Consider the following 19922-nt stretch of genomic DNA (forward strand, 5'->3'; position numbering starts at 1 on the left):
GAGAGGTTTAGGAAAAGCAGTACGGTTCAGAAAAGTCACCCAGAATTGCAGGTCAAGGGAGACTTACCAGACGGGATGAGAAGGAAGCACTGATTATTGGGTACTGCGCTGTACAAGATTTGAAAACCTGAGAGCTTAAAGGTGGAAGACAGGGTAATGTGCAAGACAGAGATTACTGCTGAAACATTGTGCACAAGTTAATAAGAGTGAAAAGCTAAGATCATTGTATGTAATAGAGGTGGGACAGCAAAAAATGGAAGATGTAGAAAACTAAAATGGAGTGAAAAAAGGAATACACTACTGGCCATTAAAATTGCTACACCCAGAAGAAGTGCAGACGGTAAACGGGTATTCATTGGACAAATATATTATGTTAGAACTGACATGTGATTACATTTTCACGCAATTTGGGTGCATAGATCCTGAGAAATCAGTACCCAGAACAACCACCTCTGGCTGTAATAACAGTCTAGATATGCCTGGCATTGAGTCAAACAGAGCTTGGATGGCGTGTACAGGTACAGCTGCCCATGCAGCTTCAACACGATATCACAGTTCATCAAGAGTAGTGACTGGCGTATTGTGACTAGCCAGTTGCTCGGCCACCATTGACCAGACGTTTTCAATTGGTGAGAGATCTGGAGAATGTGCTGGCCAGGGTAGCAGTTGAACATTTTCTGTATCCAGAAAGGCCCGTACAGGATCTGCAACATGCTGTCATGCATTATCCTGCTGAAATGTAGGGTTTCGCAGGGATCGAATGAAGGGTAGAGCCAGGGGTGGTAACACATCTGAAATGTAACATCCACTGTTCAAAGTGCCGTCAATGCGAACAAGAGGTGACTGAGACGTGTAACCAGTGGCACCCGATACCATCACGCCGGGTGATGCGCCATTATGGCGATGATGAAAACACGCTTCCAATGTGCGTTCACAGCGATGTCGCCAAACACGGATGTGACCATCATGATGCTGTAAAAAGAACCTGGATTCATCCGAAAAAATGACGTTTTGCCATTCGTGCACCCAGGTTTGTCGTCGAGTACACCATTGCAGGCGCTCCTGTCTGTGATGCAGCGTCAAAGGTAACCGCAGCCATGGTCTCCGAGTTGATAGTCCATGCTGCTGCAAATGCCATCGAACTGTTCGTGCAGATGGTTGTTGTCTTGTAAACGTCCCCATGTGTTGACACAGGGACCAAGACGTGGCTGCACGATCCGTTACAGCCATGCGGATAAGATGCCTGTCATCTCGACTGCTAGTGATACAAGGCCATTGGGATCCAGCATGGCGTTCCGTATTACCCTCCTGAACCCACTGATTACATAGTCTGCCAACAGTCATTGGATCTCGACCAACGCGAGCAGCAATGTCGCGATACGATAAAATGCAATCGCAATAGGCTACAATCCGACCTTTATCAAAGTTGGAAACGTGATGGTACGCATTTGTCCTCCTTACACGAGGCATCACAACAACATTTCACCAGGCAACGCCGGTCAACTGCTGTTGGTGTATGAGAAATCAATTGGAAACTTTCCTCATGTCAGCATGTTATAGGTGTTGCCACTGGTGCCAACCTTGTGTGAATGCTCTGAAAAGCTAATTATTTGCATACCACAGCATATTCTTCCTGTCAGTTATATTTCGTGTCTGTAGCACATCATCTTCATGATGTAGCAATTTTAATGGCCAGTAGTGTAGTTATTGTGAAGAAATGGTGAGAGGGAAGGAATTACTGTAAGTTTATTGTAAGTAACAGAGGTGGGAGGTGAGACAGTGAAAAATGGACGAGTCAGAAAATGAAAGATGTAGAAAACTAAAATGGAGTGAAGAAAGGAATAGTTACTGTGAAGAAATGATGAGATGGAAGGAATAAATGTAACTTAATGCCACGTGGGTGGCAAGAACCAACTGTGGAGTTTGGAAAAACTGGTGTCTAGGGGAAGAATCCAGATGGAATTGTGTGCTGAAACAGGCACCGTGGTCATGACTGTCATGTTGTAGAGTACGCTCTGCAATAGGATATTGTGTGTTGCTGGTATACACCCTCTGGATGAATTGGCATAGGCAGAGAGTGTATACCACCAACACATAATATCTTGTTGCAGATCATGCCCTACAATGTTACAGTTGCGACCCCAGTACCTGTTTCACCAAACATGCCATCTTGATTCTTCCTCCAGACACCAGTTTCTCCAAACACCACACGTGGGAACTCCTTGGTTCTCACCATTCACCTGGCCTTAATTTCTTCTGTCTCAGCATTTCTTCACAGTAGCTATTCCTTTCTTTGCTCTGTTTTAGTTATCTACATCTTTCATTTTCTGATGTGTGTCCATTGATGAGAGATTAAACTGGAAGAAACACATTGATGATCTGCTGAAACTTTTGAGTTCAGCTACTTATGCAATAAGGGTCATTGCAAATTTTGGTGATAAACATCATAGTAAATTAGCTTACTACACCTATTTTCACTCATTGCTTGCATATGGCATCATATTTTGGGGTAATTCATCACTGAGGAATAAAATATTTATTGCACAAAAGCGTGTAATCAGAATAATAGCTGGAGTCCACCCAAGATCATCCTGGAGACATTTATTTAAGGATCTAGGGATATTCACAGTAGCTTCTCAGTATATATACTCTCTTATGAAAATTGTTATTAACAACCATACCCAATTCAAAAGTAATAGCAGCATGCATAACTGCAATACTAGGAGAAAGGATGATCTTCACTATTCCAGATTAAATCTAACTTTGGCACAGAAAGGGGTGAATTATACTGCCACTAAAGTCTTTGGTCACTTACCAAATAGTATCAAAAGTCTGACAGATAACCAACAAGTATTTAAGAAGAAATTAAAAGAATTTCTGAATGACAACTCCTTCTACTCCATAGAAGAATTTTTAGATATAAATTAAGAAAAAAAGAAAAAAAATTAAATAAATAAAAAAAGTTGTTATATTAACTTAATTATGTTGTTACATTAACTTAATTATGTCATGTATTGGAAAATTTGATTCGTTCCACATCATTATGAAATATCGTATTCATGATCCATGGAACTAGTATTAATCTAATCTGACCTGTCTATTTTTCATTGTCCCCCCCCCCCCCCCCCCACACCTCTGTTACATACAGTGCACTTATCTTTTCACTCTTATTAGTCTTCCACCCGTAAGCTCTCATGTTTTCAAATCTTGTCTGGCGCAGTCCCCAACAATCAGTCCTTCCTTCTCATCCCATAGGGTAAGTCTCCCCTGACATGGAGTTCTGGGTGACTTTTCCGAATGGTACCCCTTTTCTTAAACCTCTCCTGTCTTTTTCCTTCACCTCTCTTCCTTCCTCTTCAGCTCTTCTGCCAGGAGAAGCCACTGGCTCCAAAAGCTTGTTCAAAAGTTCAACACTTTTGTGTGCATTCTCCTCCTGCCGCTTGGTGAATAGTTTTTTTTTTTTTTATCCATCCAATTACACTACTGTGCATGCTATGTCAGCCAACAAAATATTAGTGTCTTCCCACTACTAGTATTTTAACCACTTATGCTTGATATGAATGCCACTGCACCTGTAGAGGGAAACACTAGAGATGTGCTATATCAGTGTCTTCTGAGTACTCACTTTAACTGAGTAATGATAAGTGTACATTATTGAAAAGATGGTGCATGTATCCTTGTTTTAATTGTGTTGACATTATAGCAGCAGTGTGGAAGGTGACATCATTTGATCACTTTTAGGATGGAACATTATATTGTCAATATGGGGGAACATACTTGTATATTGCCACTAGGTGGATATGGCATATGTGTATCAAGAACATTTATAAAATCACAGTGAAAAGTATTCAACTTACATTTTTTCTGTAAGTACAATAATTCAAAAATTTGGAGGATAATTTTTTTGCAACTTTAACATGTGGGTGATGCTGTAGGATCGTGAGATGGGAAATCAGTCATGATATGTTTTTCCAAGTTCTTATTAGCTGTCAAGGAAATAATTCTTGCATTTAAAAGCATGAGATTTATCAGTATTTTTAAACACTACAGTCTATTGACCTCATATGTTTTTGTTGTTTCAAGCTTATATTTGCACATGGCAGACAGATTAAAACTGATTACTCTCTTATAATTTTGTTGTTTCTGTCCTAACATCTGTTGCAAGAGATTCTGTAAGCGAATGCTGCAGGTTTTGTTTAATGTGCTCACATCATGTGTTGCAATTTGTTACTTCTAACTAGTTTGTAAATGGATGCCCCTTGTATTGATTAGTGAGCTACACATTACACAGAATGCTTGTAAATAAATTTTTAAAATACCGCAAAACATCTTTGTCAATATATTTTCGTAAAACACATACAATTTCATTTTACTTTTTGTTGTTTGAGTAATCCTGAGCCACATTCTTTATAGGGTTTATCAGTTTTGAAGGGATGTGGTGTGTACTTGGGGCAGGCGGGTTGGACCTATCTCATTGCTTTGTCATGATATTAATCAATGAAACAGAAAGGGCGCTCATCAGGACGTGGATGAGCAAAGATGGCCAGTACCAACAGATGTGACATTAAACCATTAGTGTTTGAAATTAAAGAGCAAGTGAAGAGTTGATAAGAGTACAGGGGGATGGGTAAGCTGGGTGTGACAAACCAATGAAATGATTTGTTGTTGGGTACCCTGTGAAGACCTTTTCCATTGACAGACATTTCACAACTGCAAGCAGAAAAACACAGTTTCTACCTATTCATTATTCTTCACTTACTTTCACATTTTCCTTTGTAAGTGTAAATGACCAGAATTTGTTTGAAGGCCTTTTAAATCAACAATGTTTGTTCTCTCATTGTTGATCAGCCTTCTCCTTACAATTAGTGTTTGGGAACTTCAAAATGAGAGCAAGTGTTTTTTTAGAAGTCTGAGCCAATTTGCTTGACATACTCAGATGACATTGTACTTCCTGGGCAGATTTCTAGTCTTGAATCCCAGCCCTGTGCACTGTAATCTATCTATCTATCTAAACATAACCCACATGTCATTGTACAAAATGCCCTTGATATCAATATTAACAGCTGTCCTATTGCATTCAAATGTGGAGAAGAGAAAAAGTGATTGTCTATGTGCCTTGGAACCCACCATAATCTCTCTTGTAGCATTCTTATGGTAATATATAATGCAGAATTTTTGTGCAGTCTTCTTTGGGTATTGTTTGGATAATTTCATGGCAATAAGAACTTCAAAAGAGAAACATTTTGCTTCCAGAGATTCCTGTTAATTTCCCTGGGTGCCTCTGCTACACTTACATATATGTTTTACCGACCTGTTATGATCCTAGCTGCATACCTCTGAATTCATTCAATGTATACTTCTGTGTGTATCTGATAAGGACTCCAAACACAACAGTAATCTAGAATTGGTCAAAACTAGCATCTTGTACATAGTTCCCATTACAGATCCACCACACTTTCCCAGAACCCTCCAAAATAAACTTGTCTTTCTTACTACTATTGATTTCACTTCTTAAATGTCATTTAATACCACTTCATAGCATTGCTCCAAGACACTTAAATAATGTTGCATGCTTCAGTAGTTTACCACTGATATTAGACTCACATAATATCTAATAACTTCTCTTTGTTATGGACATTATCTTGCCTCTATTTACGTTTAAAGAGGGCCAGATTTAGTACATGTAGGGAAAATAATTTGTCTTTAAGCAACTATATACAATCGTCTTGTGACAGTACTTTCCTGTACACAACATCACTTCAATTAATGGTCAGAGTGGTATCGGTTTCACTTTGGTGTGGTGTCAAATGCCTTTTGGAAATCTGGGCAGGTATAATCTACCAGTGATTCTTTGAGAGAAGCTTCTGCTACTCCAGAACTATCATATTGTTTGATCCAAGATGATGATGTAGAATATTGCAGCAGACTGACATTAGGGATGTTTATCTTTAATTGTATGCATATTTTTTGTCCTTTTTTTTATAATCTGGTTACCTACACTCTTTACAGTTGAAATGGGACTATTCACTGCACAATTTATTCTTGGTAAAAGAGTTAGAAAGAGGGCTCATTCAGCTGCATATTTAATTTGAATCTGCTAGTCCATCAGAATATGGTGCTTTGTTCTTTTTGAATAGTCGTCATTGATTGCATATTTCAGACCCTTTCATTTGTGGGTCTGTGGTGGTCAAACATCAATATGCTAGTGATCTCTGCTTCCCTGAACATATTTTGAGTTACTGAATTTAATATTTTATATTATTACTAACCGCATTCTCTGGCAGTACAGCTCAACAGTTTAACTTTTGACTGAACAGTTCCCTGTCTACTATAATGCAGCTTCTATCTCAGCTCTCTTGAGGTCCTTTTTAACATATTGGATCCATAGCATATTTTTTTTATTTTCCTGTACAGGTCAATTTATGTGTAAGCCTCATTGTTGGGAGTCTTTGAACATGTCAGTAAAATTTCGATCTTCATTTTCTAGTGTTTGCTGCCAGGTTTGATAATTTCTTTGTCACTTTACAGAATTTTAGTCTGTGTCCATCCTCCATCTCTCTCTCTATTTCTGAGCCAAGAATTTGCCTTATAATCCTTCAAAATGCTTTCCACTTTCTCTTTTTGGTTTAGAAGTAAAGTTTTGCTAGCCTACAGAGCATCAGGTCTGATCGCTGTGTTGTAATGTGTAACCTTTGCATGTATGGGCTAGCACTTTTTGTTGTAAATGTCATGCATTCTCCTGCATGCTTTCTTGAGTTTCCATAAATGAACTTTTTGTGCTTCTTATTGTAGCCCCATTGGTTCTATGTTCTCAATGAGATACTTGAAAAGTTTGTGCCTCTTGATTTGTCCATATTTTGTATTTAATTTCTGAAAGTTAAATTTAATGCAAATGAACTAATTTTTTTTTCAGCAGAGATTTGTACATCAGCTTCTTCAGCACATTCTTTGGGGACTTCTATCTGTTGGATTGCTGTGGTTCCATTTTTGTTCCAGTATATAAATCAGTTTCCAACATTAATTTAACATACGCCATAAAAACAAGTGCAATACTCAACAAAAAAAAAAAAAAAAAAAAAAAAAGCCTAACATATTGTCCTGGTGGTAAACTTGTGATTAAACAGTGCTACAATTTTGCCAAGGGCAGATTGTGGATAACTGTATTGTCTTCCTGATGATGATGATGATGATGATGTGGATGGTGCTTCTAAAGTCATGAAAATATGTTGCTCAGGAATCCAGCAGGTGTCTTTAGCAGTTGGGCAGTGGTAGGAACGAGCAGAATTGTGGGGGTGCATGAAGCTCATGAGGACATCTTGTTGTTCATTTGAAACTTCACACACATTTCCAACCCACCAAAAATTGTCATACATACATGCATGCAACATATTGTCCTGGTGGTAATCTTGTAATTCAGATTGCTGGAATTTCTCCATATGCTTCGAAGGCATGAACTGTAAATACTGTAGCATCATTGGAAACTCTGCTTGCTCTGAGTTAATTACAGTTAATTGCCTTAAACTGATGATTTTCTCTTATTCCAGATATTGTATGGCCCATGGAAAACCTTGTTTCTTGATAAGGCTGAATTTTTTCAGTATCTTCTTTTGGTACGTAAAAAAACCTTATGACTGGAATACTACGAGGGTTGTTCGATAAGTAATGCCCCACATTTTTTTCTCAGAACATATTTATTATAAGAGTCAGAATTTGGTGACAGCATGCATCAACATGTCTTGTCCACGTCCTATTTTTCTACAGTCATCATCATATTCTATGGCCGTACGCCAATATTGTGGAAGAGCATGTATTCCCTGCTGGTAAAAGTGCTTGTCCTGTAGGTGTAGCCACGTTTCCACTGCATGATTGACACTTTCATCATCTTCAAAGTGTGTTCCCAAATTCAATGTGTGTTCCAACAATTCAGATGAAATGGCCTTTCTTTGAATCTTTTGGTCCACTGTGAGCATTTGTGGAACTCACCGTGAGCACCTCTTTGAATATCCGAGAATCTTTATCACTGCAGACGCACTTCCAACGCTAACCGACAACTGTAGAGCAAATTGTAAAGTTGTGATGCACTGGTTGGCATGAATAATGGCATCTGCACGATTCAGCATGTCTGGAGCAGTAGGCTGTGACAAGACGTCCTGAGCATGGCTGATCATCGAGCTCTGTTTCTGCATTTCCTGAAGCTGTAACTTTCTTTACCATTGCCCAACTGTGCTCCTATCAACTGCAGCATCACCATACACTGCACATAAACATTTATGGACATTCACGACGGTTCCTTTTTATGCACACAAGAATTTAATAACAGCACGCTGCTTGTAATGTGAGTCGTATGTAGATGTCATTTTGATGCTGTACTACGGCTCTGCTCTCTGCCAGAACGGTTCGAAACTTCACCAGCACACAGAACAAACATCAAATGTGAAGCACCAACAAGGATGTTTGTCTATTATATTAACGGCTTTTTTTTTTTTTTTTTTTTTTGTGGGGCATTACTTATTGAACGAACCTCATATCATCACAGAATTTGAAAAAATCATGTGGAGTCAATATTTGGTTATCTAATGGCCTCTACAGACTAGCACGGGTTGCTAGTCTTTCTGCTGTTCCTCCAGTGACATCACAAGGCGATTTAGTGTGGCTGGTTCCAAAAACATTACATTTGCCAGTGACGCCAAAATCCTTATCATGCAGACATAAATTGATGAAATTTTTGAAATTCTTATACTGAACAGGTGAACCATCACTAAAGTATTGTTATTAATGTTTTAAATCTTTTTCTTTAAATATGCTACTAACTTTATTTGAAAGGAATTAACAGCAATCGTATCATGATGGAGACAGATTGCTGATCATACAAATGATAATACTCTGACATTCTTTGCCACCAAAATAGGCAAGAAATAGATGTAATGTGGCCTGACTATTCTCCCAATGAAATCCTTGCACAGCACCTTGAACAACAAATGAATAATTCTCAGCAAAATCCACGAATATAATTAATTCACTTTCTGTAAGATTTCCTTTTAGCTGTTTAACCTAAAAACATTGGCGTTTCGACATAAAGTGATGGCTTATTAAACCTGTAATTTTCAAAATCAGTGGTTCCATGAAATCATCAACAGTTTTCCGACATGTCTCAAATGTGTGTCTGTCAGTATGGACCCTTTACTTGTATTCCAGTTTTTCTTCAGAGTCATAGTTTTTAAAAGGATGTTCAAGAAAAGCCTCTTGTTGCATTTTTCCTGGACATTCTTTACAATGTTGAAGCATACAAACTTTCGATTCCAAACTGCATTCAGTTTCTTTGATCAAGGTTGCTGAAGCCAACATTAATTTGACATTTTGATGAACTGCACAGACACTACTGAATTTGATCCAGAAGCACTAACTGTAGTACACCATTTCGGCCAGTGCTCCCAAAATTTTGAGAACCTCAGTTTATTGCCATATTGCTTACAGTAAGCAATAAACATCTCAATCAGGTTACAAAGTAGCAGGCTTTCTTGCTTGTGAATCTTTTCCCCTTGTATTCTTACTGCAACACAATCCTTTTTGCCAGCACATAAATGAGAAAACTGATCTTAAAAAAAAAAAAAGTGAGAACGTTTTGTTTTATTTCAACATTGAGCTTTCTCCCTTTCCAGTTTGCAGGTGTTGCCAAGATCCCATCTTCCATCTTTAGTTTTCTAGCCTTCGTCATTTTAGTTGAAACAGCAAATTCTTTAGCTGTTTTTTCAATAGCCCAGTGATTTGAGGCCAGGGTCTGAATTTGACTTTTACTGCAACTGCTTGAAGTCCGGAGCTTAATCTTAAGTTCTTCAATTACGATGTCCATCTCTTCACATTTTTGGCACTCTTCTGTTTCTATTTGAGCAATATCTACTTGACTTACAGCAGCAGCTGTGGCAATTACCTTAGTAATGCTGCCTTGGGCTTGCTGAACTTTGCACTTTATGTATCCCATTGAAACCCTTTTGCTGATTCGTTGGTTACTCTCCAAGTGATGATAATGAAGTGCAGTAAAGCAAGCATCAACAACATTCATGTCTGCAGTGGATGGTGATTCTTGCTCATTCTGGTGGGATGATTCTTTTTGGGCCACTTTAGGTCTGCATTTGGTACAAATTTTCCAGCCAGATTTAAAAACTTCATTATGAAGTAACTTCAACCTATTAGACATTGCAATGGTTATTGGCATTCAAGCCTTCTTGATTACATGTTTTTCTTTACCAAACAGGTTGCAGCTAGTCTTTGGCAAGAATTGAAATTTTGTCATCAACAAGGCATTATGGTATGACAAATTTGGAAATTTTGTGGTAAGTTCCTATAGGAGCAAACTGCTGAGGTCATTGGTCCCTTACACACTACTTAATCTAACTTACACTAGGGACAAAACACCCCCCCCCCCCCCTTATACACACACACGTGCACTCGAGGGAGGACTTGAGCCTCCGACAGGGAGAGCTGCACAAACCGTGACAAGGCACCTCAGACCATGCGGCTACAAATTTGGGCATCTAGCCCAGAGCTATGTTGTAGAAGCTCCTTGTTCACTGATGACATTTTCTTAATTGATTATAGGTGACTATTTCCATAATAGAATGGTGATGACTTATCATAATCAGCTCCATCTGATCCACCAAAGTAGCAGGTTGCAAGGGTTTCTTGGCTCCTTTTATACAATAGTTTATTAACCTACAAAAGCAATTTTGAAAGCTCATGAATATCCTGGTTTGAAGCACAGCAGATTCAGACTTGTTTGTATATAAAGTATACAAATTAATGTATCAAAATGTATTGTTTTAGTGCATACCTTCAGCTGCAACAATAATTATTGATTATTCAAACACTCAGTACTCAACACTAAGATTGTACAATGTCAACACCGAAGATTATACTGCACAGAAGGCTGACACTGTGAAAACTGCCAATATTGAATGCAACAATTGAATGCGGTGATTCAGCAATGTATCACTGCTGCAAGGGTAGAGCCTTAAAAACTATTGCTGCTTTATAATGCTGATGGGAACTGAGTGACAATGCATATATACACCCCCCATGCATTGTAGGTTTAAAATGTTTTAAAGCAAGGTAGTATTCCATTATGATCTTCTAGATTTTATAATTGTAAGAGCATTTTTGGATGTTTTATTATATTTATAGTCTATAGTTTAAAATAATGTAAAACACTTCTCATTAGCATAGTTACATTTCCTAATCCACGGGAAAATCTTATACTGTTAAAAGACACTTTTTTTTTATTTACAACTTCATATTTTATTATTTTTTTGTATTTCTTGATAATCCATTTACTCTACATTTTAAAGGTATCCTTACTCATCAGTATACAAGATCCAGAAATTAAACACTATAGTTTTCCAGCTGTGGGAAAAAAAAGGATTGAACTAGACACAGTTGAGATATTCCCCCCAAAATGTAGAAAATTTTGGTCAACTTTGCAGACGCATATCTTTTCATCTAGGCATCCAGTGTTAATTAAATTTTATCCACACACAGGCATCATAGTTATAAATAACCTTCTGAAGTTTTAGTGTGTTTGGTTGATATGAAAAGTAGCGGTGGTTGGTCAAACTTTGGCTCTTGGAATAGTGCGATGAATTTTTTAGCCACTTTAGAGGCTTTTGTCTATATTTGTTGTTGTTGTGGTCTTCAGTCGTGAGACGGGTTTGATGCAGCTCTCCATGCTACTCTACCCTGTGCAAGCTTTTTCATCTCCCAGTACCTACTGCAACCTACATCCTTCTGAATCTGTTTAGTGTATTCATCTCTTGGTCTCCCTCTACGATTTTTACCCTCCACGCTGCCCTCCAATACTAAATTGGTGATCCCTTGATGCCTCAGAACATGTCCTACCAACCGATTCCTTCTTCTGGTCAAGTTGTGCCACAAACTTCTCTTCTCCCCAATCCTATTCAATACTTCCTCATTAGTTATGTGATCTACCCATCTAATCTTCAGCATTCTTTTGTAGCACCACATTTCGGAAGCTTCTATTCTCTTCTTGTCCAAACTATTTATCGTCCATGTTGCACTTCCATACATGGCTACACTCCATACAAATACTTTCAGAAATGACTTCCTGACACTTAAATCTATACTCGATGTTAACAAATTTCTCTTCTTCAGAAACGCTTTCTTTGCCATTGCCAGTCTACATTTTATATCCTCTCTACTTCGACCATCATCAGTTATTTTGCTCCCCAAATAGCAAAACACCTTTACTACTTTAAGTGTCTCATTTCCTAATCTAATTCCCTCAGCATCACCCGACTTAATTAGACTACATTCCATTATCCTTGTTTTGCTTTTGTTGCTGTTCATCTTATATCCTCCTTTCAAGACACTGTCCATTCCATTCAACTGCTCTTCCAAGTCCTTTGCTGTCTCTGACAGAATTACAATGTCATCGGCGAATCTCAAAGTTTTTATTTCTTCTCCATGAATTTTAATACCTACCCCGAATTTTTCTTTTGTTTCCTTTACTGCTTGCTCAATATACAGATTGAACAACATCGGGGAGAGGCTACAACCCTGTCTTACTCCCTTCCCAACCACTGCTTCCCTTTCATGTCCCTCGACTCTTATAACTGCCATCTGGTTTCTGTACAAATTGTAAATAGCCTTTCGCTCCCTGTATTTTACCCCTGCCACCTTTAGAATTTGAAAGAGAGTATTCCAGTCAACATTGTCAAAAGCTTTCTCTAAGTCTACAAATGCTAGAAATGTAGGTTTGCCTTTCCTTAATCTTTCTTCTAAGATAAGTCGTAAGGTCAGTATTGCCTCACGTGTTCCAGTGTTTCTACGGAATCCAAACTGATCTTCCCCGAGGTTGGCTTCTACTAGTTTTTCCATTCGTCTGTAAAGAATTCGTGTTAGTATTTTGCAGCTGTGACTTATTAAACTGATAGTTTGGTAATTTTCACATCTGTCAACACCTGCTTTCTTTGGGATTGGAATTATTATATTCTTCTTGAGGTTTGAGGGTATTTTGCCTGTTTCATACATCTTGCTCACCAGATGGTAGAGTTTTGTCAGGACTGGCTCTCCCAAGGCCGTCAGTAGTTCCAATGGAATGTTGTCTACTCCGGGGGGCCTTGTTTCGACTCAGGTCTTTCAGTGCTCTGTCAAACTCTTCACGCAGTATCATATCTCCCATTTCATCTTCATCTACATCCTCTTCCATTTCCATAATATTGTCCTCAAGTACATCGCCCTTGTATAGACCCTCTATATACTCCTTCCACCTTTCTGCTTTCCCTTCTTTGCTTAGAACTGGGTTTCCATCTGAGCTCTTGATATTCATACAAGTCGTTCTCGTATCTCCAAAGGTCTCTTTAATTTTCCTGTAGGCAGTATCTGTCTTACCCCTAGTGAGATAGGCCTCTACATCCTTACATTTGTCCTCTAGCCATCCCTGCTTAGCCATTTTGCACTTCCTGTTGATCTCATTTTTGAGACGTTTGTATTCCTTTTTGCCAGCTTCATTTACTGCATTTTTATATTTTCTCCTTTCATCAATTAAATTCAATATTTCTTCTGTTACCCAAGGATTTCTACTAGCCCTCGTCTTTTTACCTACTTGATCCTCTGCTGCCTTCGCTACTTCATCCCTCAAACCTACCCATTCTTCTTCTACTGTATTTCTTTCCCCCATTCCTGTCAATTGTTCCCTTATGCTCTCCCTGAAACTCTGTACAACCTCTGATTCTTTCAGTTTATCCAGGTCCCATCTCCTTAAATTCCCACCTTTTTGCAGTTTCTTCAATTTTAATCTACAGGTCATAACCAATAGATTGTGGTCAGAGTCCACATCTGCCCCTGGAAATGTCTTACAATTTAAAACCTGGTTCCTAAATCTCTGTCTTACCATTATATAATCTATCTGATATCTTCTAGTATCTCCAGAGTTCTTCCATGTATACAACCTTCTTTCATGATTCTTAAACCAAGTGTTAGCTATGATTATGTTGTGCTCTGTGCAAAATTCTACTAGGCGGCTTCCTCTTTCATTTCTTAGCCCCAATCCATATTCACCTACTATGTTTCCTTGTCTCCCTTTTCCTACACTCTAATTCCAGTCACCCATGACTATTAAATTTTCGTCTCCCTTCACAATCTGAATAATTTCTTTTATTTCATCATACATTTCTTCAATTTCTTCTTCATCTGCAGAGCTAGTTGGCATATAAACTTGTACTACTGTAGTAGGTGTGGGCTTTGTATCTATCTTGGCCACAATAATGCGTTCACTATGCTGTTTGTAGTAGCTTACCCGCATTCCTATTTTCCTATTCATTATTAAACCTACTCCTGCATTACCCCTATTTGATTTTGTGTTTATAACCCTGTAGTCACCTGACCAGAAGTCTTGTTCCTCCTGCCACCGAACTTCACTAATTCCCACTATATCTAACTTCAACCTATCCATTTCCCTTTTTAAATTTTCTAACCTACCTGCCTGATTAAGGGATCTGACATTCCACGCTCCGATCCGTAGAATGCCAGTTTTCTTTCTCCTGATAACGACATCCTCTTGAGTAGTCCCCGCCCGGAGATCTGAATGAGGGACTATTTTACCTCCAGAATATTTTACCCAAGAGGATGCCATCATCATTTAATCATACAGTAAAGCTGCATGCCCTCGGGAAAAATTACGGCTGTAGTTTCCCCTTGCTTTCAGCCGTTCGCAGTACCAGCACAGCAAGGCCGTTTTGGTTATTGTTACAAGGCCAGATCAGTCAATCATCCAGACTGTTGCCCTTGCAACTACTGAAAAGGCTGCTGCCCCTCTTCAGGAACCACATGTTTGTCTGCCCTCTCAACAGATACCCCTCTGTTGTGGTTGCACCTACAGTATGGCTATCTGTATCACTGAGGCACGCAAGCCTCCCCAGCAACGGCAAGGCCCATGGTTCATGGGGGGGGGGTGTCTATATTTAGGTATGGCTAAATCCCAAATTTTTCCCATGGTGTGATTCTGCATAAAAAGTTGTCTGTGTATATTAAATCAAATAAAATGACCAAATGTCTGCTAGAATCTTTAAAAAAAAAAGCCTAGCAAATTTGGCACATTTGCACCTTCATATGCGATGCGAACATGAGTAGCCTCTCTTTAAAAGCTCCTTTTTATTCAACCACTGAAGATATTGGACTGAAATTTGGTATATAACTATCAAAGACCATATGGAACCTTCACACCAAATTTCATTAGATTTGTAGAGGGTCGAGTGTGGACACTTTTTAATATTGGTCCCATTGACATGGAATGACCCATTTGCTGTCATGGTGTGTGGGATAACCAATAGAGTGCTCCTGCTGCCATACAAAATCATGCCCCAGACCTTAACTCCAGGTTGTCCAGCATGCAGACAGGTTCTAAACTGGCATCGTCCTAACCAACAAAGCAGAACCAGTCCTCATCAGAAAACATAAAAGACTTCCACCCTGCTCTCTAATCAGCTCTCACTTGACACCATTGAAGTTGCAAATGGGTGGGGTTTGGGGACAGTGGAATGCACACTACCGGTTATTGGGATTGGAGCTGTCATTGAAGTAATTGATTTGTAACATTTTACCATGTCACTGTGGTGTCATCTGGTACTCAAATTGCTGCCACAGATTCAGTATGATGCACCAGAGCCATATGCCAAACAAGGTGGCCTTCCCGCTCGGCAGAGCCATGGGGCTGTCTGGAGCCCAGTCTTCTTGCAACCATACAATTCTCATGATCACTGCTGCCAGCAATCATGTACAGCGACTACATTCTTGCCAAATCTTCCTGTGGTATCGCAAAGGAACATCCAGCTTCTTGAGCATGACCTCGTTCAGTCTCAGTGAAGTGTTGATAATGGCGTCTCTGTCACCTTACAGGCATACTTGATTAACATCATCCAATCTCAAAGGTAATTGACGCTCACAACTATTAAGCACATGTTTAAAGCAAACCTGATTTGTATCCTCAGTGGCAATACTAGCGCCACTCTTATCCCAGTGGCACAAAATCTGAAAGGACATCATCATTCAAATATAGACACATACCTACCAGCTTTCTTTTATGTTGCACAACTCTTTTCTGGCGTTGCAGTTTTTTTTTCTGTCAGTGTGTTTCAGTATTTTTTTTTTTATTTTTTTTTTATTGAAGATTTGTTTTGTGTGGGAGTGACCTGGTCAAAGGCCCACTTGGAATTAGCCAATCTTATGTTCAAGTTGTGCTTGTGTCCTTGGAAGCAAGCATGAAGAGAATACCTTGTACACGACTTGAAGGAGATACTTCCGTAGTTATTTACATCTGTCCTGTGTGTGTGTGTGTGTGTGTGTGTGTGTGTGTGTGTGTGTGTGAGTGAGTGAGTGAGTGAGTTAGTGAGTCCCTGAGAAATCTTAAAAGTGGATCTAGACAGTTGGGGTAGCTCAGAGAAGTATCTCGTTAGCTCCCTGGAGTTGTCATGATTTGTCAGATTCAGTTTACCATTATGCTTTTTGAGATGTAGATTCTGTGGTGTGTATCCATGGATCTTTCCTTTGGATGTCTTGTGAAAATCAGATGTGTTGTGTTCTCTGATGTTCTTTTCAATATAGTCAAGCTGAGTATGTGATCAGGGGGATTTTGGATTTCATTGAAGCTAATGTTTCTGCTAGTTACTATAAACATCCCACTTCATGAGTATTTAATTTATCTTTTCAATGTACATTCTTTATCTTGAAAATTTCCATTTTTTTTAAATTTTTTTTAAGAAAGGTGAAGCTCTGGGGTGCTGTGAATGATTTGTCAGTTAACAACTAGTATATTAAGATTGTCAGACTATATATTCGCTATACTAAATCAAACAATGGAAAACCCAGGATGAAATAATGACAATATTATGAAAAGGATAGACTGCTACTCACAATATAGTGGAAATGTTGAGTCACAGACAGGCACAACAAAAAGACTGCTGAACAAGTGAACATTTTATATTCAGACATAATTGTCGCAAGAAGTGTGACTAAATATAAGTTAAATGTTTGACACTACAATAGTGAAGTCACAGTCAGTACATTTTTTTAAAGAAAATTTTTATGTATTGTAACTATGGCTTCACTATTGTAGTGTCAAATAAACACTTAAGTACACATTTGGTCAGAGGGCCTCCTTCTGAATTAGACAACATACAAACACAACTCACACACATATGACCACTGTCTCCGGCTGCCAAGAGCTTACTTGTTTGGCAGACTTTTTGTTGTGGCTTTTTGTGACTCTACATCTCCAAAAGTGGTGAATTGTCAATCAATCTAATAAACTCTCATATGCATTTCATATTAGTCTGTCACCAAACTGACCATTTCCATTGTGTACCAGACAGAAAATTTGACAGCCCCAATTTATGGTCTCCGCATGACTTAATATCAGAGGACTCCTATTGGTTCTTAGAATGATATTGCAAATCTACAGCTGTTGTGGAAAAATATGAATGAGATGAGCTGTCTTCACCACTTCCATCAATATATGGAAAGAACTGAGAATAGAATAGTCTCAGATGATGATGGTGCCAACATGGTTGATGATCCACAGTGGAGTTCAATTCAACCTTTGATTGTTCCCAGAATGGTCTCTTCTATCTAGTAAATAATCTCTCTCAATGTATTAATTGCATATTCGATTCATTCTACCAAGCTTTTTTGAAATTCCAAATGCAGATTTCAGCTGATTGTGAACAGCAGCAAATTATTTGATCAAGATTCCAGACTGGCAGCAGTTCCTAGGTCTATCTGCTGTACTAGTGTTTGGCTGTAACACTTTATAATGGATAGCACAGAAACTGAATTCTCTTATGGATGCTTATTACTAATGTTACTCTACAGTAAAATAAAATATTTTGGAAAATAATTTTTTCTGGAAATGTATAATAACCGACAGACGAGAGCACAAAACCTACCTAAAATGGCAAATATTATTGTAATAATGTAACAAGAGTGTGCTGCGTAGTAACATAAATCTGAATTTTAATTGCTTTATTCATATTTTGATTTACAAGAATAAAATCATATGAATTCTGCCGTTACATAAAAAAATCTTCATTTGGCAGGGCTGCAGCAGTGGTGAGTCTGGATATAACAACTCAGAATCAAATCATCAAGGTCAAGAAAATGTAAGCAGCAGGACAGATGGAAATGCTGGTGTTAACACACAGCAAAATTCGAGTGCACCACCCTCATTTGGTTTCACTAATGCAATTCACCATCCCTCGTTTGACTTTCATCACCATCAGATTTTGGCATCTAGGGCAGGTGGCCTCTCTCATAAGGATATACATCATACACATATGCATCACCAAAGCCCTGCTGCAGCAATGGCAGCTATGATGCTCGATCCACGTCTGCATGCATCTGCTGATCCTGGAAGTTCATATAATGGTCAACCAGTTCCGCCACCACCCCCAGTATCAGCAGCAGTTCCAACAAGTCAACAAAGTGGGAACCATCAACAAGTTGATTACCCTTGCATGCCTCTGTTTTAAGTGTTGGGCACCAACTAAAAATCTGAATGAAAGCAACACCTGAAACTTTATCTTCGAGGTGCTGCGAGGAGGAAAAGGAGCAACTCAGATGTTCAGGACGAAATTTTCAGCAATGAAGCTAAAATTCAGATAACTTCTCCACTTCAGTGATTCATGAATGGTCAGCCAAATATATATTATAATTTTTATTGCTGAATTTAAGTTCTTTCATTGTTCATTGAGACAAATTATTTAATAGAAATTAGTAAGCAGATTTAAATTAATTAAATCTAGTTAAATTAAAACATCTTGTGTGGTGTGAATGAAATCCTCTGTGAAAAAATGAAATGGTTGGTACTATATGAAAGAAAAATTCATTCTGCATACTTGGATACGTTGTCAACATCACCACAAAACATAATGTGAATTGAGCACTGTTCCGTACTGTGTTAATATGTGTACAAAGATATTGATATGTCACACTAAGTATAAAAAAAATGCACATACTACCTTTTCCTTTTTATTTGCAAAACCTACTACACAGCACATCTTACTGCTTAAAACTGTGTCAGCAGACACCACTGTGCAAAAAAATTGAAAGACATGATACAAGTGGTATTTTATTTTTTGAAAGCTGTATATTTTCAAATTGTTTACAAAAGAACCTTATCCCCTTCAAAATGCCCTCCTTTACAACTAATACATTTGTCAGTGGTTCCACTGTTCGAAACATTTTTTTGTAGTCGTCTTCAGATATGGCTGACAGCTCCTCCCTCTTTTTTTCCTTCTTGACTTCTTCAGTGTTGTCAAATTGATGCTCCTGTTCACATATGGAAATAAGAAAAAGTTGCACAGAGCCAGGTCAGGTGAGTGACGTGTGGGGCAGTGAAACCATGCCATTTTTAGCCAAAAACTGTCTAACAGAGATGTGTGTGTGTGCAGGTGTGGAAGAACCAGTCTGCTGTCTGCCACAAGTCACTGAACTGAGCTCCAAGATAACACATTAATCTCTGCCAGTTGATCAATTGTCTGTGAGCACATGCCCTTGAATTTTTTCAATATTTTCATCTATTAGGGTAGTTGATGGGACACACAGAACACAGTTTGTCATCATTCGACATGCTGCCATTTTTAAATCAAGCAAACAATTCTAACACATAAGTTTTTCCCATAGTGTCAACTTGGTAAGCTGTTTTCAACATAAAACAGTTTCAATAGCATTTTTACTGAGCAGAAAACAAAACTGATAGCTGCATATTGTTCACTTAAACCTGCCTTCATAAAAAAGAAACAAGAACAAAACCTGCTAGCAAAAACAATCACTGCCGACAAACAAAACAAGCCAGGTCGACAGCAGAGGTGGCACTGAACTGGCAATGAGATGCACTATACACGTCTAGTGGCAGGAAT

General features: G+C 38.5%; 1 protein-coding gene across 2 annotated transcripts in view; it reads left to right on the forward strand.

The window, feature by feature from the left end:
• LOC126470659 (myoneurin-like) overlaps positions 1-19000 on the forward strand; it is a 136209-nt gene extending 117209 nt beyond the window's left edge. The window contains exon 10 of one of the 2 annotated variants that reach the window (XM_050098656.1): positions 18102-19000. In XM_050098656.1, coding sequence (XP_049954613.1) covers positions 18102-18533 — 432 coding nt within the window. In that variant the 3' untranslated portion in view covers positions 18534-19000. The remainder of the gene's footprint in view (positions 1-18101) is intronic. The other variant, XM_050098648.1, reaches the window with a different exon arrangement.
• Positions 19001-19922: the final 922 nt, after the last annotated feature.

The sequence above is a fragment of the Schistocerca serialis genome, chromosome 1, assembly GCF_023864345.2.
Source record: "Schistocerca serialis cubense isolate TAMUIC-IGC-003099 chromosome 1, iqSchSeri2.2, whole genome shotgun sequence".
Lineage (NCBI taxonomy): Eukaryota > Metazoa > Arthropoda > Insecta > Orthoptera > Acrididae > Schistocerca > Schistocerca serialis.